A 27,689-nucleotide genomic window follows, 5' to 3' on the forward strand; every position below is an offset into this window, starting at 1 on the left:
CGCAATTTTTTCTTCAGTCTGTCAACCTTGTAGCCTCGTGACCGCCGCGACTCCTTTCTCTGTCTTTCTGTTTCACTCCCTCTTTCTGCTGGGCGCGATCACAGGGAATGAGAGAGACAGAGAGACGTGTGAATGAGATATTATACAAGTGGCTTCACTGCTGACATCTCCAACACTGGGTGGGCAGACTGAGCAGAGAAAGGGAAAACAGAAAGAGGTGGAGGACGGGGGGGGGGGAAGCAAAAGAAACTCATGTCATGTCTCATTACGCTGAAAAAACTTGAGATATTATCTTTTTTTTTTTACTCCACACTGTGATTGGTGATGATTGAAATGGATTCAGACGCTGCAATCTTTAAAGGCCTTTATCTCTGAGCAGTGGGGAAGAAATGAAGGAGATGTGAGAATATGCATAACAATCACGATCCTTCCTATTCCCCCCCCCCTCTCATGGGTGAATAACACGAGGCGCACATTACACGGGAAAGCAAAGTCACACTTGGCGTGGATGGTCTTTTCGTCGTTCCTTACTGGTTCATTCTCACGGTAACTGAAAACAAAACGAGCCAGTGTAAGAATAAATAAATTCTTGTTGAAGAGTGAGACCATAGAACACAACTCAGATGGTAATCTTTTTTTTCTTTTCTTTTTTCTTCTTCATTAAAAGTTTTAAACTTAGGGGAGGACGTATTTTGGAAAATACACAAAATAAGCAGGGGGAGATACAATGCAGATGAGGAAAAGAATTGAACGATGGGATCGTTGAACCGGAACCTGGAAAATAAAGCAAAGGATGATAAATCATTGAGCCATCCTTTATCTATTTAAAATGATGAAAAGAAAAAAGAGATAAAGGAAAAAGGGGGACATTGAATGCCATCTTTACTCATTAGAAGAGAACAGGAAATAAATGAAAGCAGAGGGTTGGGGGTGGGTGGCGGGTTGGGCTGAAGGCTGAGGAACCTCAGTGAGGTTTTCATCCCTTGCTATAAAAAGAACTGAATGGTGCAGAAATATTCTTTGTCTTTTTTCTTCTTTTTTTTTTATCCCCCCACAAAATCATTAAACAATTGACATAGATTTTCTTTTTTTCTCCAGAATAAAATCAAGACATTTTTCTCAGAAATAATTTTGTCATAGTTCTCTCCTCTTTTTTTTTTCCAAGTTCCTTTTAAAAATCTTCCTTAACCGCACACGTGTCAAGCTCCTGTTCTTTCTTTTCAATAGTCTTTGCGAAAATATAGAGTAGAACAGTCTTCCTTCCGTGTCTGTCCAGTGCAGAAGTAAACAAATAAAAGTCTGATCCAACAGAGCACATCGCAGGAGACGGGGGGGGGGACGGGGGGGGCGGTATGTGTGAGGTCTTTGCCATAAAAATCCTGTATATGTATAGCTTTCCAGAGGTTCAGTATCTCTGTGTGCATCTGTACTGTAACTCGGGAACGAGGACGTGTGTGTGTGTGTTCAAGTGAGGCGTGTGTGCACATCTGCGCGTGTTCACACTTCAGTCTGGAAATCTCCTTCGGACGACTCGGGTGTGTTAGCAGAGGAGGAGTCCCAGTTCTTATTGTGCAGCTCCATCCGGTCCCTCTGCTCCCCAGGCACAATGGACAACTCAGGGGTCATGGTCTTGAAGCTGTCCCAAGAGGTCTGGTCCTCCGGGGTTGACTTGTCCTGATGAAGGAAGGGGCGACAACAAAAGGGTCATTAAAGTGGGCTGCAACTGGAGGTGCATCAAGGAAGTATTATCATCATTTTATGCTCAATCATTCACAGTGACGGTTACGCCAAGTTAGCCAACCTCATTGGGATGATTTGAAGGAAGGTTAATTAGCAAATGTGTTGTAATTCCACATACAGTAACTTACTTACCAGATTACTCAAAACTATAGACCCTTTTGAGAGCTACGTCACAGAAATGTGACTCCAAGCATTAAAAAGAGAAGACTGGGGTGATGCTACTGCAGTCAAAGAGGCTCACGTTTGTAGTGCTCACTTTATTTCATGTAAGTTAGCATTAAAGTTATGTTGTGGTCTTAGACGTAGCTAGCTCGTAGTTAGCTGCCGGCCGGCTAGCACGCTGACAAGTAAACACGGTGTGCTAAAAACGTTAATGTAAGACTTGTATGCGCATAGACTTTCTCGCGTGTACGGGCTAGGTTTTATCTATAACGTAAGAGTGAATAGCTGGCCACTGGATATCTGAACACTTGCTAATATCATCTACCCAATCGTTTATGGAAGCTGAGTCAGGCAGACTATTGCCGTTGGCTAGGACTAATTTATTTAGGTATTGTTCGCGGTCCTTAATCGACAACGGAACATATTTAGAATTATTCGGTAGAGGACTGTGGACATACATGCTATTTGCTTACCTGTTGTGACAATTTCTGACCCCAAACCGCGCGCGCATTCTCGCTAGGCTTGTTTGTATACAATGAAAGGGTCTATACTTCTACGTTATTCCTTTTTCATACCTGGTATTAACATCCATCCTGACAGATCCAATCAACCAAAAGTACAAAGCATTAGGAACAACTGTTCACACTTGGTATCAACATGCACCCTGGATACATCTCCTGTGAACACCAGTGAGCCAGTCTCACATCAGCAGCGCGTCGTACGCAAATACACATAGATGTGAGTCATTGTTTGTGTGCATCGGTGTGTCTGTGCGTGAGTAGAACGAGAAAAAGAGTTGGGAGGAGCTGAGGGAATCAGACCACTACTCCCGCTGCTGTAACATGAAATAAGAGTTTAACCAATACAAAAGAAAGGAAACCATGTGTTGATCGGTATACATACTGTGGTGGCTACAACCACGAACGATTATTTGAGTACTTGTTTAGTCTGTAAAATGTCAGCAAATGTTGAGAAATGTCTTGCTTTGTCCACAAAACTGTTTTAATGATTTCTTTGTTGTATGGAGCAAAGAAGCCAGAAAATATTCACACTTTTTTTTAGTTTTTGTGAATAACAGATTATCCAAATAGTTGACGGTTAATTTAGCAATTGATTAATAATCATTTAATTGAACAGCCTTTGCAGCTTAACTACGTAAAAATCAATGTAAGGTCACTGAGAAGTGTATTAAAAAAACAGGGGATGGCAGAATCCACAACGCGTCCTCAAACCAAGAAGCAATCAGGGTGGATGGTATGTGCAGACCTGTACTTAGAGCTGTATGTATGTGATTGTTTTTTGTTTTTTCTACCTCAGATATTTAATGCTGTTACATATATTTAGGGTGCACTCATGTTTTACCCTAAAATAACCTGGTTTAGCTAATTAGACTAAATTGTTGGCATTGCAACACGTCTGATTAATATGACCGCCAAATAACCGTTGCCATGTTGGACTTTGCCTTGGTTGGCCATTCCCAAATCCCTGCCAATCAATTTGGGCAACAGACTATAGTATGAGAATGGATAGAAATTAATGCCAGCACCGTGAAGTAAGACCAATATTGTCATAAATTGCAATTGCTTTGAGTAGTTCGGGCACGAATACAGGTTTGAAGATGGATACATTTAAATCAGTACACAACAAAAGCGGAATTTGTTTTGTGTCTAACGTTTGACAAGAAAGAAACTAATTTCTTGGAAGTCAACCTCACACAAACTAAGAAAAAGCAGCGCCATACCTATACCCACAGTCCACCCCTCCAACTCTCTAATTTTTAAAGTTAACAGATAAAAGCACGGCACCCTCTGGTTCATGGGTCTGTGACTGCAGCATGTAGTCCACAGATGTGGCTACCGGGCACGTCAAATACATGTTGGGAGGTTTGGTTGAAAACAGAATTAGAGGCAGCCTTATGCATCAGATAAGGGCCATTATTCAAATCGGAACTTGTTATCTCGCAGGGATGATTTCACAGATACAGGCTGGGGAAAGACACAAGGGATCGCTTGTCTCGACGATTCTTGGTGGAGCAAAACACACAAAGACGAAAAAAAGAGAAAGAGAGAGAGAGAGAGACATCATGGCGCCTTTTACTCGTGTGTTTTTGGACTCCGTGGAATGGAATACTTCAAAATGGACATTCGGCGAAAAATAATTGCAAATAGAGAGAACTTGTGTGTCTGTTGATCAAACCTAATCACACTTTAGCTTCTAATTCATTTGTTTTTTCTCCACAATCCCGCCCTCGCTGACATTGCACCATCACTTCTGTAGTACATGCCATGAATTACTTTTGAGCAATTCACACCCTCAAACGCTGTCCTTTCATCTGGCACTCGTCCATCGAGACACACGCACACACACACACACACACACACACACACACAAACAACTCATTGATCTGCAGTTTTGCAGCGCTCTCTTCCCCCCCTTGCAGTGAGATGATCGCTGTCCAAGCGCTAGGGGGCAATATCTGCCTGATTATCGTTCTGCTTGCGTCACAGTCTGACAGTTGGTAAAATGAATACAAAAGGCATAATCTGGGAGCCAATTTGCATGCTAAATGCTGGCGAAGGAACATTTTGTGATGCAGGAGTGTGGGTAATGCTGCAGTTAAGCCCAACTTTATCCCTGGGAGACTAAGCTAACGGTATTGTGCTGCTACTGTGAGTCTATCCGTTCCCTTTTGCCATCTCTGCCTGCCTACATTCCCTCCTTGCCCCAAACTCCCACCGCATCCCTCTCTCCCTCTCTCTGTCTCTGCCAGAAACCCCTCTACTTACACTCAACGAGTTCTTTTCACCTCCGGCAGACGAAATGCTCCATCGCTTTTCCCTCTGTGGTGATGAAATGGGAGGAAGAAGACAAGGGGATGGAGGGGGTGATGAGAGACGGAGGGAGACAGAGAGAGAGAGAGAGCGAGCGAGAGAGAGAGAAAAGAAGGAAAAGGGGATCACAGTCACTGACAACTCTTCCAACACCTTCTGCAGGTGAAGAGGCAGTTTGTGTTCACACGTCCCACCCCCGTCCGTCCCCATGTCTCGTTAAGCCTTTCTCCGGCTGAGCTGAGATAACATGTGAACACATTTGCAACATGCACACATGAGCTGTGTGTTCTTACGCGTTCGAACAGAGCAGGGTCATGCACACGATACTGAGCTGTAACATCCTGATCTGAGAAAGCTTACGAGAAGCCTGGAACTGAAGGAAGGACAGAGTGATGGGAGCGCTTCTATAATGCTACGCACCACTATAGCGGCTACAACTATGACAAAAAGGAAGGATAGCATGTGGGTGTGAAGTGAGCACAGTTTAAAATGCCATAACGGTGAATCTACCGTGTAGTTCTAAAGCCTTCATGCTTTTGAAATAATGTTGAAAGAGGATAATCAAAACAGGTTATTAGCATGTGGAAGAGAACAATGTGTTGTGTTATTATTGCACTTTTACACATCATACATACTGTATGTGTGGACATTTCTAAGTACGTTCTGAACTGCAGGCCGGGCCCACGTTGAGTCCATAATAGCAAATTTGGCTATTATGGAAAATGGAATTTTTTTTTTCCCCGCTTGTTCTTGGTTTGAACTTTTGTTCTGTTTCAAACATAGATAAAAAAGTAAGAACATGTTACAAGCAGCAGACAAAAGTGCACTGCATTTACTGCTCGTTTGGAAAAATCTTTATGGAGAGAAAAGTTTGCTGCGGAACTTGTGATGTCTTGATTTACTGTCAAATGGGACCAGCGCTTCCACCAGCTTAGAGCACATTTAGTGTTTGAACATACGGCCAGCGGGCCAGAACCGGCCCACCAGAGGGTCCAATTTGGCCCGCTGGAGGAATTTCTGAATATTTCACAGATACTTTTCTAAATATTTTGTGCCTTTGTAGATCCACTGTGATCTGTCAATACAAACGGTAAATGTATAGGCATAATATTGCACTGATTTTATTATGAACACAGGTTGTTCATAATGATTCATGTAAAAAGATACTTCATTAAATTTAAAACAAAGGGAAACTTTTTTAGAGTACTTGTTTATATTATGCTATTATTTTACTGGTCCGGCCCACTTGAGATCCAATTGCACTGTATATGGCCCCTGAACTAAAATGCATCAGTTTAAGACTTTAACTTCATTGACTGGTGCATCTTTTACACAGTCTTTTCTCCACCAATGAGCTGCATATAGACAAAACAAACAGAGAACGATCTATGCTTTCCCTTCTTTGCAAATGGCATATTTGCTCTACACAAAAAGGCCAACAGAGTTTGAAGGAGAGACGAGCATTAGCACCCACCTGCAATCATCTGACTCTGTTGCAACACATTCATTCACCATAATCATATTTCTGCTTCATCAGTCTTTAGAGTGATGAAAGTAACTCGCCTCACATTTGCCATCGCCAGCGGTCACAAACCCACTGTATGCCTTTTTTTTTATTATTTTCATTTCATTCAGAAATAATACCCGAACAATGGCTACCATTTTAACAGCTCACCTACAGTGCTCCTCTGTGGCGTTTTAAGAGGAATTATGGGAGTATATAACACTTTCCATTATATTTTTTGCAGGAACAGCAGGAGTAAATATAGGTAATGGGGCAGCGAGCACCACAACACCCTTGAATACATGTGTCTGTCTATCACTGGTAAAACTGTGACAGTGGCCAACTTATATGTTTCGGCCTAATCACCCGTCATTAGAAGTGAGACAAGCAACATCAGAGTCTGCGGGAAGTGCTACAAGCCGCAAGACAGAGAAAGTGGAAGGAGAAAAGGTGTAAATGGAATAGAGTAGGAAACCACATGAGCACACCACTGCACACAAATGAGTGGAGGAGGCCCACTACCTTCCAGTCACAACCCCCATTCCCTCATTTGGACCATGAAAATCACATCTAGATGTGGAGGCGTAATGCGACAGGTGTGTGGGAAATGATCGGGCAGGACGGGTGGGTTAACGTTACCTTTGTTTACTTGGATGCCCATGGTTCTGCTGACTGTCTTGCTACGTTCAAACTAAAACATGACAACAAACATGCAACATGAGGCCCAGTCAGACAGCAATGGACATGGAAAACAGGGGGGGAAAGTGGAAAAACAAATCATAAATTGATTAAATACAGCAGTGAAGCAAAGAAAAGAAACACACTGAATGAGAGTCCCATGTGAAACAAACTTAAAATCACATTGAAACATGAAGGACATGAAAGAAACACCAACATATGCACGAGTAGACTGGATAAATATCAGAACATGTCAGAACATTTACAGTTGTCAGTGGGCTTAAAGGCTAATTGAGGCACATTTTTAGCGCGTTTGATAATTTCATTGATATAATCATAGCATCAGTATCATTTATTACGGGGGCAGAAAAATAGACCAAGTGGGCATAACAGAGTTTAGCACCATTCCCCCCTTAGCTGGGAAGGAATCTGTGTCACAAGTAATAAGGGCCTTCAAAAGAGCCAAATCTGGAGAATGTAGGGCAAATAAATTCCATTAGTGCAACACATTGCAAACAAATGAGCAATCAGACACACAGGCTTGGTTAGCTGCTGTCTGGGCCTGTGCACTGCAGCTCCGCGTAATCCTAGGCTGCTGTTCCTATAGTGAAAACAGTTCCAGCTAGCAAGTTTGGCCCCTTTCACCTCCCTTTAATTGGCCCAAGGACACTAAATGAGCTAAATTAGTATTGTGTCTCTTGGTGCATGAAGCCAGTGTTAGGCTTGTTCCGCATGGGCTACCCGTCCCCTCATTAGAAACCACTGATAGAGCCAGTATGTAGAAGCAACACTCCGCCAGCCCTCAGTTTTCATGGGCAATTTATGTGGAAGGATGAAAACAGTTGATGAGTTTATACTTGGCACAGAGAAGGGGGGCAAGGAAATAATTAAAAACAAGCTAATGAGAGGAATTAATTATTCAATTAATGCCTCAAACGTGCCACTGAGGGCTGAGTTTAGAGGGAGAAATGGGAAGATGAGGGAGACGGCATGAGAGAAAAATGTCAAGCCAGGAGGATGAATAGAGGGTAGAATGAGATACGAAGAGGAAGAAGAGAGGAGGACTTGCTTTATTGCTGGAATGTGTAATTGAAGCCCCTCATCTTAATGCTAGTAAATTGTCTATCAAGACCTATGGGATTTGCCAGTACAGGGAAATGGCCCTCAGTGAATCAACAAAAATTGGGTCGATGTCATTCAAAATTATACATCTTCATTTTACACGAGATACATTACCATAGCTAAATTTCCCCTTAGTGGCCTTAAAATACTGTTGGAATGTTAACCGTGACTGCGTTAAGGGCGCCCCAGGTCACGCCTCCCTTTTATGGGGCAAGATAATGGAAAAAAATCCTCCTAGACCACAATATATCTCCATGCTTGAATTGACTTAGATTCCATAGTAGAATTCACACGCACGCCCCCGGCCATTTAGATAGAATTGCAAACATAGTTTTAATAATCGGAAATTTGCTCGTCGCCTCTGCTCTGATCTAGAGCGAAAATCACAACAAAGAATAGTTGTTTCTTTTGTCTCTCTCTCCGTCCCACTGCGTTCGGCGCATCTCCCCACTATCTATCTGGGGAGGGAGGCCAAGCACACTTCATTTAATTAAGAACACAGAAGAGGAGAGCAGACCATACAATGGAAATATATCTCATTTGAGAAACAAAAAAATGCATCAGCCACGCCATTATGCAGTGCAAACTATTTCCCTCTCTCACACACACACACACACACACACACACACACACACACACACAGTTCATCCCACACACAGAGAGGCGCAGCACTGCATCAATGGGCACGGCATGCAAATATGTGTTATGACCTTCTGAACCCTGTGGAGAGGATGGAAACCGACAGGCTTGTTCCACAATGACAAAGACGAAGAAGCTAAATATTAGTGCGTACACTAATGCTAAAACATACTGCGTGGCGTACAGGGCATCCACTCTGTGTTGCAGCAACCCCACTGAGTCCATCTGTATCATGTCTCCATTAGGAGAGACACAATGAAAATGGACTCCTTTTCTCTCTGCTGGCCATATGGCCCCTGCCAGAGCAGCCGCTGCACTTAAAACAGAAAAGGGTGCGGATTTGATCTCGTCATTACTGTTAATGTGAAGTGCATATTAAAGCCTGGATATAAAAATGGACGTAGCTTTCTGGTGGTTGAGGATTTTTCGGAGGGCTGTGGTGCCGGAAGTGGCCGCAGTGCGCAGGCCTTATAATAATATAGCCGTCAACGCCTACGAAATATAGCCCTTACGTGATATACTTAGAAGCCACCTCTTCTTCAACTTTTCTGAGATTTCTCTCAAAATCCTCTATTGCAGAATGGATGTCTATGGGGAAATGAGACAAGTTCTCACTTGATTTATAATTTCAGTTAACACTTTCCCGATGAGTTAATGGTCCCGAGTGCTTCCTCAATAGGACGTGATGTCAATGCTGTCAATAATGTTCTCATTTATAGGAAAATGGACAATAAAGCACAGTACAGTAAACACTGTGTGACTGACAACTACTATTGTCCCATGAGAGCCTGGTTGCAAGTGAGTTTTGGCGCCATGTCGGTCAAATTGTGTGTTTTGCAAATGGAAGACTATGTCCATTTTTATTTATAGTCTCAGGTGTATATACGGTAAACATTTTATTTAAGGTCAACAACTGCGAAATGATAGCACACAGCACAAAAAATGATCCGACCTTGACCGCTTAAAACGTAACTGCAAACACGCTGCTATGCATGTTTGTGCATTTGAAATATACACAACAGTGCGAGAGATGTATGTTTTGCGTTAAAGCCTGCCAGTGACCTTTCTTAGCCACAGTTTACCAGGTAGAGATTTTGCAGAGCAGTTTTTAAAGGTCATGCACGCCATTTGTTTTTGACAAATAACTGAGATGGGCAACATCTACATTAATTTGTTTTTTGTGTACGGGACGTGTTCTGCTGGCTTCAGCAGCCAAGCAGAAACAACAGACAAGGTGATTTTCAATATTTAGGTTAATGGGGAGTCTTGAGATTCATCGTCTGCATATCCCCATATTGTCTTTCCAGTCATGTGTCTCTCTCCTTCATTTTTTACTCTGCTTAACACTGAGTCATCACTTGAAAGCTTCTAGCTGTCATGGTAGAGCTATTGCTGTGGTAACTACTCTCTCCATACCAGCCAAGAAAAGGAAAGACAGGAAAAGCATGAACTCAAGTGGGAGTAAAGTATGTGGATTTTATCTGTAATGGCACATTATGGCCAAGACCTGTTTAAGCCCACTGCACTGACACAGACAAGGATGTGAAATATGTGACAGGAACAAAAAAGTATGGGACACACACTCTGATATTCACTCGTCCCCTTAACACATAGATCCTACCTTTGCACAGAAGTCAAATAGATTGGGTCTCCTCTGACGCCAATAAGCCTTAGTGACATTTCTGAAAGTCTCTCATCAACAAAGTGCATCGTGTTTGGCCCTTTTCAGTGCCAATGAGCTGGTTTATGGGCAGAATATCATGGTTTATGAGGTGATTATAAATTGGTTTGGATGACTCATTGTCTTTATGAACTCATCCATCACTTGGTTAGAGACTTTACATCAGTGGGTTCATCTCAGGCACTGAAATGGACACGGTGGATTGAGTGTGCTGCACTAATGAAAAAACAAACGACACAAAAATCCCTCTAGTTTATGTTTTATCATGGAAGATAAATCAGGTCCTACATCAGGCCACCTTACAAATCCATCTGTGGTAATCTTGACTTTAGATTTCGGTGTGAATTTGTACAGGCGTTGATGGAGGGAGGGGAATCTGGCATTCACTATGTGAATGCGTGTAAGTAAAGGGTTCAAGCTGTGACGCACCAAACTTTTACACCACCACACCATTAGGGGATCGTCTACCATTAACGCTCATCATCACTGGGGAACAAGGCTGACGGGAAGATGAGCAGCTACATGGGGTGCACATATAGTTTGACACGGTTTGCGTTAATGCATTTATACATAATTTTATTCATGAAATAGCATGCTTCAATGATATTGCATGCTTACTAGCAGTGACTGTCTGCTGGCTTAGCACCAAATTACTGTTGACACACCTGTCAAGCTTTCATTTCTCACACAGCACAATTTCCAACAGCGACGGACGCACAATAGGACGCTGATTTCAAAGAAACACAGACATAAACATCTTTCTCTTCGTTAGAGGGCAACCACTGATGTAACTATCAACTGTAGTAAGATAGTGTTCATGGTAGATAATGGAACATTTTGTACACCTATGTAGATATACAATATAGGAAAGTACTGATACTTTCACGTCTCTGTGTGCTGTTGTCTGGTCCTCTGTTGCTGTTTGCCTTTCGAGGACTTCAAAACAACCCCCGTCATGTTTTTGACCTGTTAAGTCTAAGGGCACTTTCACACCAGAGGTGTTTGGTCCGTTTTAAATGGACCACAATTAGTTTCCTCAGATACAAATTGTGCTTCGTTTGGGCGGGTGTGACAGCTCATCCGAACTCTGGTGTGGACCAATCGAGTGAACTCTAGACTGACTGAAAACATGGTTCCCGGTTTGCTTGCAAGTGAACCGAAATGCAAACCCACTATCCAGTGAAGCGAAGACAGGAAGTGAAGATAGCTTGCTGCCTCGCATGCTGCTCATACAGGATAAAAACAGAAACCCAAGATGTATTGCTCCATTGTTTTTGTGTTGAACAAGGATGGATTTCCAAACGATGAGCCGGGTTTTCTTCTGCTTCCTCATGCTTTTTTCTTCCCGGTCAGTGCTCATCTTGGGCCCCAAACGAGCAGCCATGACGATGTCCAGGCAGTTTGGTCCGCTAACAATAGCGCAGCTTGAAAGTGAACCAAACCAAATGAAGGCGTGACATTTTTCATCATTCCCCCGCCAAATCGAACAAAGTCCACGGACTATCCTGGAGTGAATGCGCCCTAAAATGCGCCCTTAAAGTAACGAGCTGTGTGATAGTTGCAGAAAGTACTGCAGAGCACCAAACAGACAGTGTCTCGCTGGCTTTACTTCGAAAGAAAGCTCATTCTTTGGCCAAAAATGCTTCAGAAAAGGAGACAGATAAGACCAGGGCTTAATGGCAGTTCCACGAGGAAGAGCTCTAAAAGTCACAAAATGGTTTCAAAATGACTCTGGGGGCCAGAGGGTCGGAGACTGCAGCTGTCTACATGAACTACGCAAAGCAATACATTTCTTTAAATGTTTTTGTGGTAAAAAAAAAAAAAAACAACACAAAGACACCATCCTTTAAAAGTCACTACTGAAAATGCAGGGCATCGCTCAGCCGCCTGCACACACACCACCACATCATGTGGAGAAAGCCAAAGCTTGACAGGTTTGTCGTCCGTAGTAACAGTTACTTATCTATGATTGTTCAGTCGCTGCTTGTTAGAGGCATTTCAGCACCAAATACATTATTGCAGCATGAACACACATGGCTGCTGGACAAACTAGTGGCCAACTATGTGATGCATACCGTGCCATGTAGCAATTGCTTGCTTTAAAATTACTTAAGAGGGGGCTCTACTACACACATTTTATGAGGGGTTTTAGCGTGTCTTACGTTGACTTTCTTTGAAAACAAGGGATGTTCGGCGCACGAGCGACGGCTCAGTGTTGTGTCTCGGTGGCGGGGGAGGGGGGACCTGTGTTGGACGAACACCCATTAGAGGGGCTCACATGGTGGTCAGGTTTGAGTTGAAATACTGGTTTAGGCATTTTAAAGGAGAGATACCTGCAAAGGTCAGCAGGATTGATGACGTTTTAAGGTGTTATTACTTGAGGTTGATGACTACTCATTAGACAGGTAAGGGGAAATGAGGGTTTTTCCTTCAACTAGTATTGTCCGGAGCAGGCCGAGCACCTTCATCATCCAAATGAAGTGAAATGCTCGGCAGTGACTGTCATTAAGTGACTATGTCCACTGACCATATAAAGTTGAGGGTGTATATCAGCCTCCGCAGCACTTTAGGTGTCCATCCATGAGACGATATCCCAGTGAAATGCAATTATGTTTGCCATTAAATTGCGGCACTCATGTGAATATATGTGGAAATCAATGTCAGTGTCTGTCATTTGGCAAATCAAGGAGCTTATTAATGTTATTATGAAACAATTAAATCATTACTCATGCAGTATTTGAGTTTATGTGCTTCCTACACACAGGCTGCACAACACACTGCCTTTGAACACACACAAAAAAAGAGTGGAACTATAGACATTTATTGCCTACAAACACACACAGGCAGTACATTGTTACTCTAACATGCACGCCCACCCGCACACACACACACACATACCCCCGTCCTCATCTCCATAATCGCTGTACAGTCAGCGTGCCCATGTCTCGAGATGACACTCAAAGTGAGTTGACAACAGCAAAGCTGCGCTCTCTTTCTGCGTCCTGTCAAAGGCCCGACACTGATAGCATTATCCATGTCATTATTCACAGCTAAGTGAACTGACGACTTACTCTAACATAAAGGATTTGGATGAGTTAGTCGTATCTTTGCCGCACTTTAATTTCATAACCTAATGCCGTCACTAATCCAGAGGAAATGTGCATTCCAATTTGTCTTTTTTTTTTTTTTCCTTTCTTTTTTTGCATTTGGGCATAATCTCAAAGCACACCTGAGCTGCCTCTGAGGCACATTAGCATGCTGCGGCGCAACAGTTAAGAACCACAGATTTCTGATATATGTATGGCTCACACCTCTGCGAGCAGCCTGCCATTTTTTTCTTCTCCTCCATGCTTGGCATTAATAAATGAGGAGTTGGCCGGTGCGTCTGAAAATCTTGATCAAGACACTGAGCAAATAAGCAGCAAAGCAAGACCAGTCTGGTTCATTAAAATGGCAGCATGTTGTGTGTGTGTGTATGTGTGTGTACATACAGTATGTGTGTGGCTCTATAGAAAAGGGAATATGAGAGATGCCAGACTGGCTTCTGCTCCTCTTCTGGTGGTGTAAATTAGTCGTGAACCAGCATGCCACTGATGCCAGTATACCTATCAAGGCTGACTAACTCATCATGGCTTCATGCACTGAAGCTTTGCAGATGAGGGTGCGCGTGTTAAAATTTTAATGAAACTGGCCCTCTGAAGGTCAGCGTGGAGCAGACAGGGACTCTTTCGTCTGCTGCTAATGGTGTATTAATGATTCAAAGATGCCTGTGCGTCTCATGCCCACAGGTGCCCACCCAAGCGCCCCCACTGACATGCACGCCTACTAAATACACCCACTCAGACAAACACGTGTACATGGAAAAAAACAGTCACACGACAGTCACATTCACTGACACACAGTATTAACCAGTTTGATAATCAAGGTTAAAACACTTGTTGACAAGGTAATCATTGTGAGTTATTAGTTTCGTAGGCCTTAGGTTGCACAATTTGTGATATCATCGACCGATTATGATCGATGGATCCCTTAGCTTAAATTTAAAGTGATCGCCTATATTTATTATTATTGGTATTTAAAGGAATATTTCACTGATTTGCATTTAGCTTTGTATTACTAGAATAGGGGTATAGTATTTTTGTAAAATTGTGCCTCCCAACCTCAGTTTCCCCTGAGTTGAGAAATATCTTCATCCTTCTCTTTGTTACGTAACCACCAGTGACACCTGGTCCTGTTAGCGTAACTGTTAGCAAAGATGGCGGACACTGTTTTCATTCTGGGAATGAAGTCCTGTCCAGTCCAGTCCCCCTACGAGTGGGTCTAAAAAGTGCGGACCAAGTGTCACTGGTGGGCACGTAACAAAAAAAAGAATGAAGACATTTCTCGGGTTGGGAAGCACAATTTTTCAAAAATACTACCCCTAATTCTAGTAAAACAAAGCTAAATGCAAATGGGGTGAAGTATTCCTTTAATAGTACACATTTGTACTCAGGATTTGCAGTAAGTAAGTGGAAATAAAATATGCCCTGTGAATTTCTGAGGGAGCTATTTAGTTGGAAATGCACTATAATGAATACAACATGCTTCAAAAGTACCTCATGTTTGTAAATGACTCAGAGGAAAATTCAATGTTGCAATAGTGCTGATGACATTTAGACAGTGATGACAGTATTTGTGTAGTGCGTAACTCATTTTCAGTGATCTCAGTGTCATAACTTTAGTGGTAACAGGGTGGGGTTTTTTTTGTGAGTGTGAAGGGGGGTGGAGGTGCATGGGTACAGCAGGTACCCATACAGTTTTTGGGCAATGGTCTTACCTTGAATGAGGACATGGCTGCGTCCCTGCTATACCTGTCTATGGTGTGGAACTTGGACGAGTGGTTGAGCTCATGGTACAGCTCAGAATGTCTTTTGCGAGTGTGCATCACTTTCTGGAAGGGAAGAAAGGAAGGGACAACAGAAATGAACCAAACAGAAACAAAAAAAAATGCAGAAGGGAAAGAAGGGGCCAATATATGGCAGGCGGGGGTGGGGGGGGGTATGGGTAAAGGGCTGCGGGACTATAGTGATGCCAGCCATGAAAGGGAGTAAGGAGAGGGGCGCCGACAGATCGATTGATAGCTCATGCTTGTACATCACCAACTTTGTCAGTTTTAAGGCAAGTGGGGGTGCTGCGGAAGAGTCCTTTAAGTGAAATTTTGGTGAAAATGACCGACAGAAATCATAGTATTACAGACGGGCGTCTTCTAGCTGGTGGTCCTGGTAACTCTGGATTTTATCTAACTCATTAAACGTGTAACAGATGGACTGGAATTTAGTTCTGGAACCAACTGAAATGACATTTGGCCAAAACTGCCCTCCCTGCGTTCGGATAATGTCCGTCTAGATGGCAGCTACATTTTTTTTTTTTTTCTTTTGACAGCAAACTGCATTTGTCAGTGCCACTGCTGTTGTCTCTCCATACTAATAGGCAGTGCTGGAGCTGCTCGACAGTAAGCTAATCGTCAAAGCAGATTGCAAAGCTGAAAGTGACACGGGAGCAAGATTCCAGCACCCGCACCCGCACACTTACTGAGCAGGAGTGCTCTTAGCACAAGCTCCAGTGTCTTCAGAGTGGACATTCTCATCTAGGCTCAGCTAAGAAGGTGCTACTTGTTCCTTACTATGCTTTTAGTCTTTCCTTTTTTTTTGGTCACCGGTATGACCTTGTCTTAAGTCTTCAAACCTACAAATGACAGACTGCATAAAGTTAAAGGGACACTCAGTGACACAAAGGCATCAGGGTTATCTTAGCTTGGGTTAGAGAGTAGTATTCTAAGTATACAGAAAAGCATTACTGACACTAAAAAGACTATTTCAGATTAAAGTTTATTTTAGGTTAATTTCTAAGGGACGAGGCAAGCAAATTCAATTTAAAAAAAAAACATGGTGGATAATGCTTTTACCTTCCATTTAATTATGGAAGTGTACTCTTTTTTTTCCACTTATTTCACTGATTCAATCTCTTTCTCAGATGTCAGCAGCTAATTGACGAGAAAAGAGTTGCTTTCTTTGCTCATGCAGTGGCCACTGGCGGCTCCCAGTAAAGTTGCCACATCACCAAAATGAAAAGCGATGGTCACGGTTAGTCGCTCGTCACCACTCATACCCTCTGTATGCACGTGTATACAGTGTGTGCATGGTGGGAGGTGAATGTCCAGTCTTTACAATGCATTAAATGTCACTGAAATCGCAAAAAAAAAAGAAGAAGAAGAAGAAAAATTTGCGGTACAATTATTTTACTCTTATTTGTACTTTGATGGAGACTGGAGATTCCCAAGACACCCAGCTCGTTCTGACAGAAAAAAAAACATACTCGCACACTGCCAGCCCAAATAACTCCAACAGTTTCAACCAGCCAATTAACTCAGACCACATACACGTCTATCCGGAACTACATTACTCATTCAGACACAGAAAGCTCTCTCCTTTGCTGTTTCTTCAACCAGGACCCTGACAATAATATGGAAACATAATTTGGTTTAATCGAGATGTTTTTGTCTTCATGACTATGTGATTGACACAAGCGTTCACTCAGCGTGGCAGACGATAGATCGATAGATAGATAGGGGGTAGTTTTAAGGCCAATGTTGGAGAAACAGCACACTGCGTGAAGAAGGTCTGACACAGTTCACTGTTCGAAGAGCGGGGGGAGACACAGATGCGAAGGGGGAGGGGGTTTAGAGATGATTTTTGCTCCTCTATGTGTTAATCAAGTCCTGGCAGAAGCACAAGAAAGCAGAGGCAGGCTGATGACAGGGGGTGAGGTAACAGATCTTACCTCAAAGTCCAGCTCAGAGTATCGTACTCTTTTCCTCTGGAAGAGGATGGGGGCAGGGGAGAGAAGGGAAAGCATCAATGACCACCCCTTGACCACTATTGAACTTAAGATTGTCTCTATTTCAGTCGCTCTGTGGAGCCATTGTTCAATAACAAGAAAACTGCTAATATGCACTGGATGCCAAACACGATACGGATACACTTGCAGCTGTCAAACCAAATTGCACATTATTCCCTCCATTTTTTTTTTTGTAATAAGATTAGTGAAGTGGAATAACCCAGAATTAGATTGAAATAATAATTTCCCGGCTCACATAGTCTCAAAGATAATCATTACGACCTCAGCATAAATCACCCTCGGCTATCTTTTGAGAATTTGTCGGGAAATTTGTTGGGACATTGTTCTTATTAAAAGAGCCGCGTCAAAGGCATGAGGAATGTTTTCCATCCTCTAATCTCATTTGGATCCCACCTCCCTTCTTATGTGCCTCCATAGTGAGTGGCACACGAGCCGCCAATTTAAAAGCTGCAGACATTTCCACTTCATCTGGCCCTGACATTGCAGTGAATTACATCCCATTTCTGTCTTCCTTTCTGGCTTTCGCTGTCTGCCAGATTTGCATTTGGCAGAGAGAAGGGCTGCTCCCCACAGTTAGTTAAAAGCTGTATGCATTCTTTGAAAGGCCACAGTTTGCTGATCTGACGCTACAGCGGCCAGGCTTTTTAAAAGGCAAAGGCATGCAAACAGACAGAGAGGTGCGTTTCTCTCCGAGGCGTCCTCTCCACCGAGTGAATTCACCTACGACTGCCTTAAAAACAACGCAACTAGCGCTCCCTCCCGGAGAGAAATCCTTACCTGAAACAGAGAGATTCCGTGATTCCCTTTGCGTTGTGTTATGGAAGACATGCAACATGCATATACATAATAAAGTATATTGCATGTTTGGTGGGGGACACACATAAAACAGTCATTAACCCACTCATACACAATTCATAGAGAATGCCTTGTTCTGTCAAGAATGATCCTTGTTAATACGGCGGCATGATGGTTCTAAAAAGAACACTCAGCAACGCACGCACAAGCTCTTCTTATTTATTTTGCAAACAAAATTGTATAATAACCTTATAGCCAGCTCCCTACTAATTAATGAGTGGTCAATATATCCCGAGAAGCTGCCTTTTTCGAGCTTTGACTGAGTACGTTTGAATTCAGATTCCTAGGCGTGTGACTCAGAATCAACAGCATCAACTGTGGGTAAATTAGCGTCGGCGTGTTTGAACCCAGGGAGTAAAACACAGCTGTGATTTAATCTCGAGAGGCGTGCGCCGATATCCATCTTCAAAAATCTGGCATATTCAAACGCGGGCGAAATTACAGCGGTAAATTACATTCCACAGGTTTCTCTGCAGAGGTTTCTTTAGTATTCATGAGTGCACTCGTGGCTCTTCTGACAGTGATTTTTTTATGAGTTCTAATGACTCGTCCTTAACGTCCTCAGCTCTAAATTAAGCATCTGCACTTTTCAGTGAAAGTATCCTCTCCATCTCTTTAATCAACCTTGTGAGTCAGCAACATGCCACTGGGGGAAGATCCACTGTGTGTGTGTGTGTGTGTGTGTGTGTAAAATTAAGGTGGACTGACATTCAACAGGAGTATTTCCTCTGATCCTCCTCTCTCAGTCCATCTGCTCTGCCACCTTGTACGGTTAGGAGGGTCTCTCTCTCTCTCTCTCTCTCTCTCTCCCTCACTGGATTGGCTTTCATTCATATGCACAGCCTAAACAAAGTGCAATCACTAACCTTAACTATAACCAGTTCATGTCTAAACCTAACCACAATATAAAATAGCTCTACACTTAACCAGTTCCGGAGAAATGAGAAATAATCCTGCCTTATTGGCACCAGATTTTTTCATGGCGACGAAAGGTTCTGTGAAGTCCAGTGTTCATGCCAGAAGAGCGCGCACACACTCTCTCTAAACTAAGAAGCTGTCCGTCAGTACAAGACTAACTCTTTATGACACCCTCAGTCTCAGTCAACAACAGCAAAAAAAATACTCATCTTAAAACGTTGTAAAGGACATCTACACTGTAGCATGCTCAGCATATGGTTAAAACCGTATACTGTGTGTGATTCGATGACTCGTTTAAGGCTGTGCTTATGCAGTGACATGGATGTCAGCCACTGACTACGCTGTTTTAGAGACACCGCTATGTGACGCAAATTGTTCCATTGTCTTTTTCTCAAGGTCAAAAGATGTTTTTTTTTTATAAATGTGCGTTTGGTTTTAATCCGAATATTTCTGTCCCCCCCCCCTCCAAAATGAGAGGAAGTGTTCTTCTATTCATCAGTCCGACCCTGCATCTACTACATCACCACCACACCCAGCACTTAAACCCATAAGGTTGTGTGAAAAGTGGACAAAGCGTCAGTGACGTTGGGAACTTTTTCTTCCCTCAGCCCTCAACCTCTCACCCACCTCCAGGGATCCTGCTGAGAGGCTGGTGTTGGTGCTGCCCAGGTTACGCGGCAGGGTCCTGGTTTTCTCCGCTGTACTTCCCCCCGTCAGAATCTGTCTGACTGATGGCCTCTGACTCGGCTTCACCTGCAGTGAATGCCCGTGGTTGTGCATGTGTCCGCTGTGGGAGTGTACAAAACCACCCTGAGGCATAATGTGGCCATGCCCATGGGGCATGGTTTTGACAGTACCGTATGAGCGGTTGAGGTTCATGGCAATGTTTATGTTGCCCACGCCGGACGGCATAAAGTCCACTGGGTAGGCCTCGCTCTCAGCCGGGTGGAGGGTCAGGGGGGAGGGAGGCGGTGGGAAGGGAGGATCTTCCACTGTGATGTTGAGAGGCTTGTCCTCGCCCCCTAGGCCCAGGCCTCCTTGGGAGGTGGGTGCTGGGGGCTTGAGACTGACTGTCCTGCGAGGTAAGACCATGTAGTCTCCCTCTCCTCCTCCACTGCCTCCACTCCCAGCACTTCCGTCCTGGGAATTGTTGGAAGAAGCAGGGGGGCGTGCCCAGCCCAGGCTGCTCTCCGTGCACAGATAGATTGGAGCACCACTGCACTGCTGCCCCTGCTGTCTCTGCTGATCCACATTCATCTCCTTCTTTAGAGGCGTCTCACTCAGCTCATTGAGGCCTCCTAGTGGCGGCACCTTTGGGGAAAACAAAAACAAATGTGATTCTGCAAAAAAAAAAAAAAAAAAAAGTGACAATAAAATGATCACTGATCTTGAATTTCCCCCCCTCGGAGCTCTATAATGACTCTACCATTTCTCAGCCAGTATAAACGTCAGTTGTGTACCTGTACAATGAGATTAGGAGGGGGAATATTCCCGGGGAGGGAGCTGAAATTTACTCCAACTCCCCCCTCCTGATGAGCTGCCAGCTTGGGATCGTCCTCATCGTCAAGCGAGATGCGAGAAAGGGTCCCGGTGATGGTGGCCGGGTTACAAGTGTTGACTTCCTTGAAAATGACTGGAGGAAGATACACGTGGAGAGAAGGGAAGCCACAGAGACAGGGAGAGGAAACAGGGAAGCGGCAGGTGTCGTGGTGGTTGGTGAGAAGGGAACGAGTAAACAGAGGTGAAAGATGGGGCAGAATGAATAAAGTGAAAGTAATGAATATCAAAAATGGTGATGAATTTATATAATAAATGCCGAACAGCAGGCAGGTGACAAAGCAGCATCAGCAAAACACACATGTGGCAGGAATTATTCCAATATTAAAGACGGTTAATGGAGCTGTGAGACCACATGGAAGGGTTTTTGGGGCTTATATGGCTCAGTGTAACTAATATGAGTTTTGTCTCTGACACTGTGACCTTAAGTCGATGCCCCATCTTGAAGATTTGCTGGTGAGCCAGGATTTTTATTAGCCGGGCAAAAAAAAAAAAGAGCCTCACACTGCAAACTGCTGTGCGACTCAAATGAAATGAAGCCAAATTCCCCTCGCTGCCGACCGAGTACTGTCCCATATCTCGCTCACCAGCTTATTACTCACATATCAGTGAGAGTCTATGTGCTACAATGTGTGTGTGCATTTCCGAGTTTATTTATTTATATGGAAAATACTTACGTGGCTTTGGCTTAGCTCTCATGCACATTGTTCAGAATAATAATAATAATAATATAAAAAAGATTGCTTGAAAAGCTACTGAAAATGACACACAGTTTGACATGCTAATGAGACACAATGCTTGATCACAACTATTATCTATTATCTGTTATCACAATCACACACGCACACTGAACCATCTGGGTATTCATGCTCGATATCATGCTGTTTCTGTCACCAGACGGGGAATTATTATTTACACCACACTCCATAAATCCAATTCTAGACCAAGCCTGGGATACACAGACTGTTCTACTGTAGACTGAGTGGATGCTGTGATACATCATGCTACACATTCAGATCAGAGACTGAAGCTGGATGTCTGCGTCCCTTTTGTGTTGGTGACGTGAAAGGACAGGACAGAGCGGTGTAGTTCTCATCTGCAGTAGAGGGCCAGAAAATCCCCTATAGACAAATCCGACAGTTGTTTTATGCGGTGGGTTTGAGTTTGAAGTCAAGAAGTGGTTCTTGAGTTCCACCAACAACCCGGATTCATCTATAGGGACTACTAAAAAGGCTTAGGAAACGACCAGGCAGTGTGATGTAGGTCATTTAGGTGCTCAACTTACATGGGTGTCCTCTCTCTGCAAGGGTGGAGCGGGGGGGGGGGGGGGGGGGAAGTGATGGCGTGTTAATACCTTAAAGCACAACATAAACTATTTTCTGTTCACATTTTAACAACACCTTTCATCGACAGCCAGCGATTCAGGTTTGGACACACTGAGGAGTGTTATTATCATGCACAATTAAACACAGCCTCGTCGGAACATATGCTTGCTGAACGAACACTTACTGGGCAGAGTCGGTGTGATTGATAAGGCATAATAATTTGCGCACAACTGTGCCGAGATGTAGCACATCATCGCCTGTCATTGCGTGCAGCAAAATAAAGAGTGTAACAACCTTCCCGTTGCGTAATCTGCAATGCTAACCCTGTGCTGGACAAAAGTTAAAACAAAGAAAGAAAGAAAAAGAAGACAAATGGGAGAGAGGGGGTAAAGAGAAATCAAGTGGAAGGGATCACTCACCTGTTTGACATGCCAAGTCCACATCCTTCTCAAAATCCGTCTGGGGGAAGGGAGGCGGGACAGGAAGAGAGGAAATACAATGACTTATGTGTTAAGTATTGTCATGACATTATATTAGCATGGCAGTAGCAGCAGTATTGGATCAGGCGGCCAGATGAATGACTGGATCTCAAATGGTTATGCTCTATTCAATGACTCTGATGCTCTAATGTGACTACAAAAGAGGACTGGGATCTGTTGCCATGGTGACAGTCAATTAAAAATGCCAACTATGCATGAGAACAAAACAATATGTCTTTTTTTTTTTTTCCTTTTTAGTCACACCAGTTAACACATCTTTCTAGCTGCAAGAACAGAGGATATAGAGTAAACTGTATACATGAGGGCAAAGAAGCTCCGATGTGCACTTCACAGCAGCAGATCCACAGATAACACACTTTGAGATCTACACAATATCCAAACTACTATAAACTTTGCTATTCACAGATAATATAGCAATACTTTTCAACGTATTCACACCACAAACATTCACACAACACCAATTCTATGTAGATTATGAGCATGTGCACAAACAAACACGTTTATTTTATACTTTGATCTAGGTTTTACTTCAGAAATGCAGCGTGGCAGCGCTCCTTGGAGTTAAGAAACACGCCAAAACCCAAAAGGCGGTCGGGTAAACGAAGAAGTATTGTCTCCTAAACGGCCACCGCGCGAGACTTTTCCAAAGTTTAGTGAAAGTGAAGCTCATTGCTATTCAGTCGCAGTCCTCCCTCTTCTCACCACAGAGCTTCCTCCTGGTCCTCGGTGGGATTCACTTACAAAAGCCTTTGTTTGGATAATAAACTACAGATTTTAGACAGTTTGGGCACACCACAGTGGCAGTGGGAAGAGAAAGGGGAAAATGAAAAACTGAGAGAGAGAGAGAAGGACAGAATATGTAAAGGTCTCAGAGGAGTGGAGGAGCTCTTGGTATACGCAAATCACTGGGAGCACCGTAAACGGGTCTAAATGAATGAATGAGGATATGAAAGAAACCTCTCTCTCTCTCTCTCCATTCCAAATTGAACTAAACAAATCCATCACGCGCTCCATGAAAGAGCTCACAAGTTATGTGTAGTGAGACGTCAACGACAAGAACTGTTTGATAAAAAAAAAGGGGGAACGCGGTCTGGTGTAATATGCAGCACGTTTTTGTCTTACCTTGCAGCATTTCGAGCAGCGGCGTCTATCTACACACACTGTAATTACACTTACATTTAAAGGTGCAATGTGTAAACAAAGGCAACACAGAACTCGATACAATATTGTCTGGTGGTTTTCAAAAATTAGTTTTTGTACAGGATACGCAGACAAGATATACTGTAGCGTGATCATTAGTTACAGATATGACAGTGGCATTGATCCTCTTTTGTATCTCTCAGAGCTCTCTCTCAGAAGTCAGGATATTGTTTTACAGAGTGCACCTTTTTCCTAACACACGACTAACCATGTATGACTAATATCGGGGTTTTTTTTTTTTTTTTTGTGGGTGACATACTAGTTGGTTGCTGATGTGGTTGTGGTTGTGGTTGTGGTTATGAGCATGGCTGTGGGTATTGTTCAGGAGTGCGTGGGTGACAGCGTGGCTGTGGTCTAGCCCGGCGTTGTGGTTGCTGTGGGGCAGACTGAGGTAACAGCCTGGCTGGTATGCCAGCTGGCACGGCGGGGGGAGAGGCAGCGGGTGGCCCGCCGAGCTGCACAGGGTTGTGCCGTAATGTGGAGAACCACACTGTCGCCCACAGTAGCTCACGCTTGGACTTTTCTGATGGTTTAAAAGAAACGAATGGAAAACATGGAGTTGGAATGGGAGGGACGACATGAGAGCAGTGCTGTAAAGGGGGAGCACGGAGATCATACGGGAGATTAATGGTGATGACGATGCGTGCTGAAGGCAACCTCTGAATTATCTATCACAATGAATGTTCTCCAGAGAATTGTGCATAATGTGCTCGTCTTCGTCAAAGCAACGCCATATCTCAACCAAAAACCTGGAGCAAACAAGGTTTTACGAACTGTTCTCCGTGAACAACAGTCGTCATGGCAACTAGCCAACGCTGAGAGCCGTGCGATAATGATACATTTAAGTGAAAATTGAATCGAATCCGATCGAACGCAGCGCTCCTCTCGGTTATGAGAGCGGAGACAGGAATGTGTCATAATGAGGTCCCCGTGCAGAATGATGGCTCCAAAGTTTAATCTTGAAAACCTCGGAGGGGCTTTCAGAAAGCCATAATCGTTACAGCAAACAGGTCTGAGGGAGAAATAAAAGGAGCGGCTGTGTGAGAGTTGCTCACGCTCTCGGAGTCACGGTGTGACTGTGCCGACACTGCCAGGGCAGTTCAAGTCTGTGTGATTTATCACACTCTTAACCACATTTGGAACATGTACAATAACCTTAGTGGACTGCTATGCTCTTCCAATAAAGACAAAGGACTTTGGGTTAAAAAGTAAATCTGAAAGTGGAAGTTGTTTGTTTCTGATCAAGCATAAAGTCCACGGGGTCAGTTTTGACCGTCAGCACAATGCTTTTTCAGTTTTTATGACGTTGTGTCACTTAAGGAAGTCAGTCTCCAAGCTACATTTTCTATGGGAAATGCAGTCAAAACATGTTTTGGAAAGAAAAAGGTATGGCATTAGAAAAACAATAGTGAATATGTGTTATGGATGGCAATAGCATAGGAGAAAAGAGAGCACTTTGGTAAAAGCAACCATGCATGTTTCAAAGCAAGTTGTACCCATGGAACTCTCCCACCTGGGCAATGTTAGTCTGAGACGAACGCAATGTGGGATGAAATGGAATACTATTCACCATGATCTGCACCTGTCCATTCTTGCAGGAGTCTGGCGAGTTTTCGCTGTCGTCTTTACACCCCCCCATCCGACAGCGCACTGCGTCCTGCACCTGAAGTAAAGAGAGTGAGTAGAATTCAAAGAAAAAGAACGTACAAGGACACAGGAGGTAAATGCCGGATTTTATATATTCTTCTTATATTCCATTTTCATCTGTGCCGTTGCGGATGCTCAGCGAACAAGACAATGTGTGAGAATTGCAGTGGCTGGATCGCTGCAGTCTTCACAAATATAGCTCAGCCCTTTCTTTGCTTACATAACCGTCAGTAAAAGCGATATAAAGTAGAGAACACACAGCGGCATTTCAAAGTGTCCCGTTTGAGCTTTGTGAGATCAGTGGCACATGGTCCCAATTAAAAGCAACAGCACAGCATATAGACGTTCTGACCTCGAAGCCTTTTCAGCTTCATATAGTCTTTCTTAATCTTCCTCCATGTCAAAAAGGACTGGCGACTGAGATTCTCTCCCCCCCCCGCCCCTTTCATGCTCTGTATTACAGATACACTGGTTACTTGCAACATCATTTCTCAATGCTGCTTCTGTCAAATCCCATAACAATCACACACGGCGTGGAAGGAGCGCTCGTGTAAGGAGAGCGGCTGACAGCGTTTTCGCTTCCACTGTGTGGTTGTGTGTTACAAATGAGCGGAGTGGAGAATCATCCGTGTCTGATTAATACTGCATGGGCTGGCGTATCGCTTCCATTGTTTCCTTTTACACATTTTCCTTCCCTTTATGTCTACACTCATATTCATTGGCATTTGTTCCTCATTTACCATGAGTTTTCGTGTGTGTGTGTGTGTGTGTGTGTATTGGCACTCAATGCAGCACGCTCTGACTTCAAAGTGAGGAGACTCTCCCACCTTCCTCTCGATTTCCTCCTCCCCTACGATCATCCCCTACTTCGCTCTTGAATCACGTACCTTTTTCCCACAGATCTCTGCATGTTATTTCTCTTCCCTTTCCACACTTAAGTATCTCTCTCTCTCTCACAATATGCCTCTGCTTTTCACATCTCCCTGTTGTTTTTCCCTCTCCCTCCTGCTGCCTCCTAATCACAACAACGCTGACGTCACACCTGTTCCTTCACTCAACTCGCCTCGACTGATCTCAGCGGGCTGACTGTGCCACCGCGGCCCTTTCATACTCCGCTGCACCTTACATGCTGTTGGAGCAACGGAGGAGCTCGACATCCTTGCTTGCCGGGATGTTTAGTGTACTTCATGTAGTACCACACTTTCTTTCTCTTAGTTTTGCACTGTAATGCTTCCTCCCTCCCTCCTTCCTTCCCCTCACTCCCTTCCTTCCACCTCTCTCTCGCCAACGTTGTTCTGCAGCGACATAGGATTTACGCTCAGTAAAGTCTCTCGCTGGGGATTTTCATACATTTGCAATAAATAATTCCTGGATTTACTGTACCCTGATCCCTGCTGCTTTTGTGTTATTGATTTAATGCAGCTAAGCATTCCCGGCCCTTTAAAAATTCACTTACACAGTGCAGTGCGTTCAATATCATAATGATCTCTTGGATGTAGGCACAGCAGTGCCAAGTGTACATGTATCAGCAGCCGAAGACACATTTACAGTTACGGAAAACTGATGTCACCGTAAATCCATTGATGTCGCTGGAGTAAACCTAGTGTGTGTGTGTCGGCGTGTGTGTGTAAATGTGTGTCTCTGGGACATTAATATATGTGTGCAGTGCTGTATGTGCATAATGAGTTCAAAATTCAGCACTCCTGGGGGTGCTGCAAAGTCTGTGGCAAACAGACACTTGGGGGGTATTAGTTGGGGGACTTATCGTCTTATTCCATCCAGCATCTTTGTAAGCTCCTTAAAGCAGCCTTGGATGAGACGGACAATGGCACACTATCATAGTGCATTATGACGAAGAAGCGACCGCGGCGCAGGACACGAATTCCAGGGCTAATCCGTCTCGAGTCTGATCCGCTTGTGATCTGCCGTGACTTCAGAACTGATCTGCGAACTAAACGTGACATTTTCCGAACACCTGTCAACACCTGAGTGAGTGAGTGAGTGAGTAAGTGCTCTTGAGGTCAGAATTACACATGTATGAATTCAGCTCTGTCTGCTTAACAGAGGGCCAGACGCTGGACTCACCTCTCGGCGCATCGCACAGTGGACGGTGATGATGACGCAGCCTTGAACGGAGTCAAAGACGGCGAACAGGACCTGAAGAGACAAGGGACATCTATTACTGTGTGTTGGTTTCAACGGCGAGAACGCTTCACAAACAACGGCGCTCCCCTCAAAGGGATTTATGCTGTCCTCCCAGCTTACCTACATGCACCCATACACACGTCATACATCATGTCAAGGTGAAAGTCAAAAAAGAGAAAAGCAGCTTTAATGAAGCAATGCAGATTTTTCTGAACAGTAAAAATAGACGGAAAAAAAAAGGATGCCGAACAAGTAAAATGCATTTCAAATTTTCGTTTCAGATGACGT

The 27,689-nt window shown here is 43.8% G+C and overlaps 1 protein-coding gene across 16 annotated transcripts in view; it reads right to left on the bottom strand.

The window, feature by feature from the left end:
- Window positions 1–350: 350 nt before the first annotated feature.
- Window positions 351–27,689, bottom strand: part of adgrb2 (adhesion G protein-coupled receptor B2) — a 174,610-nt gene continuing 147,271 nt past the window's right edge. For 4 of the 16 annotated variants that reach the window (XM_058620059.1, XM_058620066.1, XM_058620062.1 and 1 more), the window contains 11 exons: window positions 27,342–27,413; window positions 25,180–25,272; window positions 23,869–24,132; window positions 22,329–22,368; window positions 21,870–21,884; window positions 20,488–20,660; window positions 19,655–20,338; window positions 17,177–17,212; window positions 15,174–15,287; window positions 4,689–4,742; window positions 351–1,674 (listed from right to left, as the gene is read on the bottom strand). In XM_058620059.1, coding sequence (XP_058476042.1) covers window positions 1,498–1,674; window positions 4,689–4,742; window positions 15,174–15,287; window positions 17,177–17,212; window positions 19,655–20,338; window positions 20,488–20,660; window positions 21,870–21,884; window positions 22,329–22,368; window positions 23,869–24,132; window positions 25,180–25,272; window positions 27,342–27,413 — 1,722 coding nt within the window. In that variant the 3' untranslated portion in view covers window positions 351–1,497. Of the gene's footprint in view, window positions 1,675–4,688; window positions 4,743–6,880; window positions 6,929–7,271; window positions 12,602–15,173; window positions 15,288–17,176; window positions 17,213–19,654; window positions 20,339–20,487; window positions 20,661–21,869; window positions 21,885–22,328; window positions 22,369–23,868; window positions 24,133–25,179; window positions 25,273–27,341; window positions 27,414–27,689 lie in introns of those variants that run through there. The other 12 variants (XM_058620074.1, XM_058620070.1, XM_058620064.1 and 9 more) reach the window with 11 other exon arrangements.

Source organism: Solea solea, chromosome 20, assembly GCF_958295425.1.
Source record: "Solea solea chromosome 20, fSolSol10.1, whole genome shotgun sequence".
In the NCBI taxonomy this organism is placed as follows: Eukaryota; Metazoa; Chordata; class Actinopteri; order Pleuronectiformes; family Soleidae; genus Solea; species Solea solea.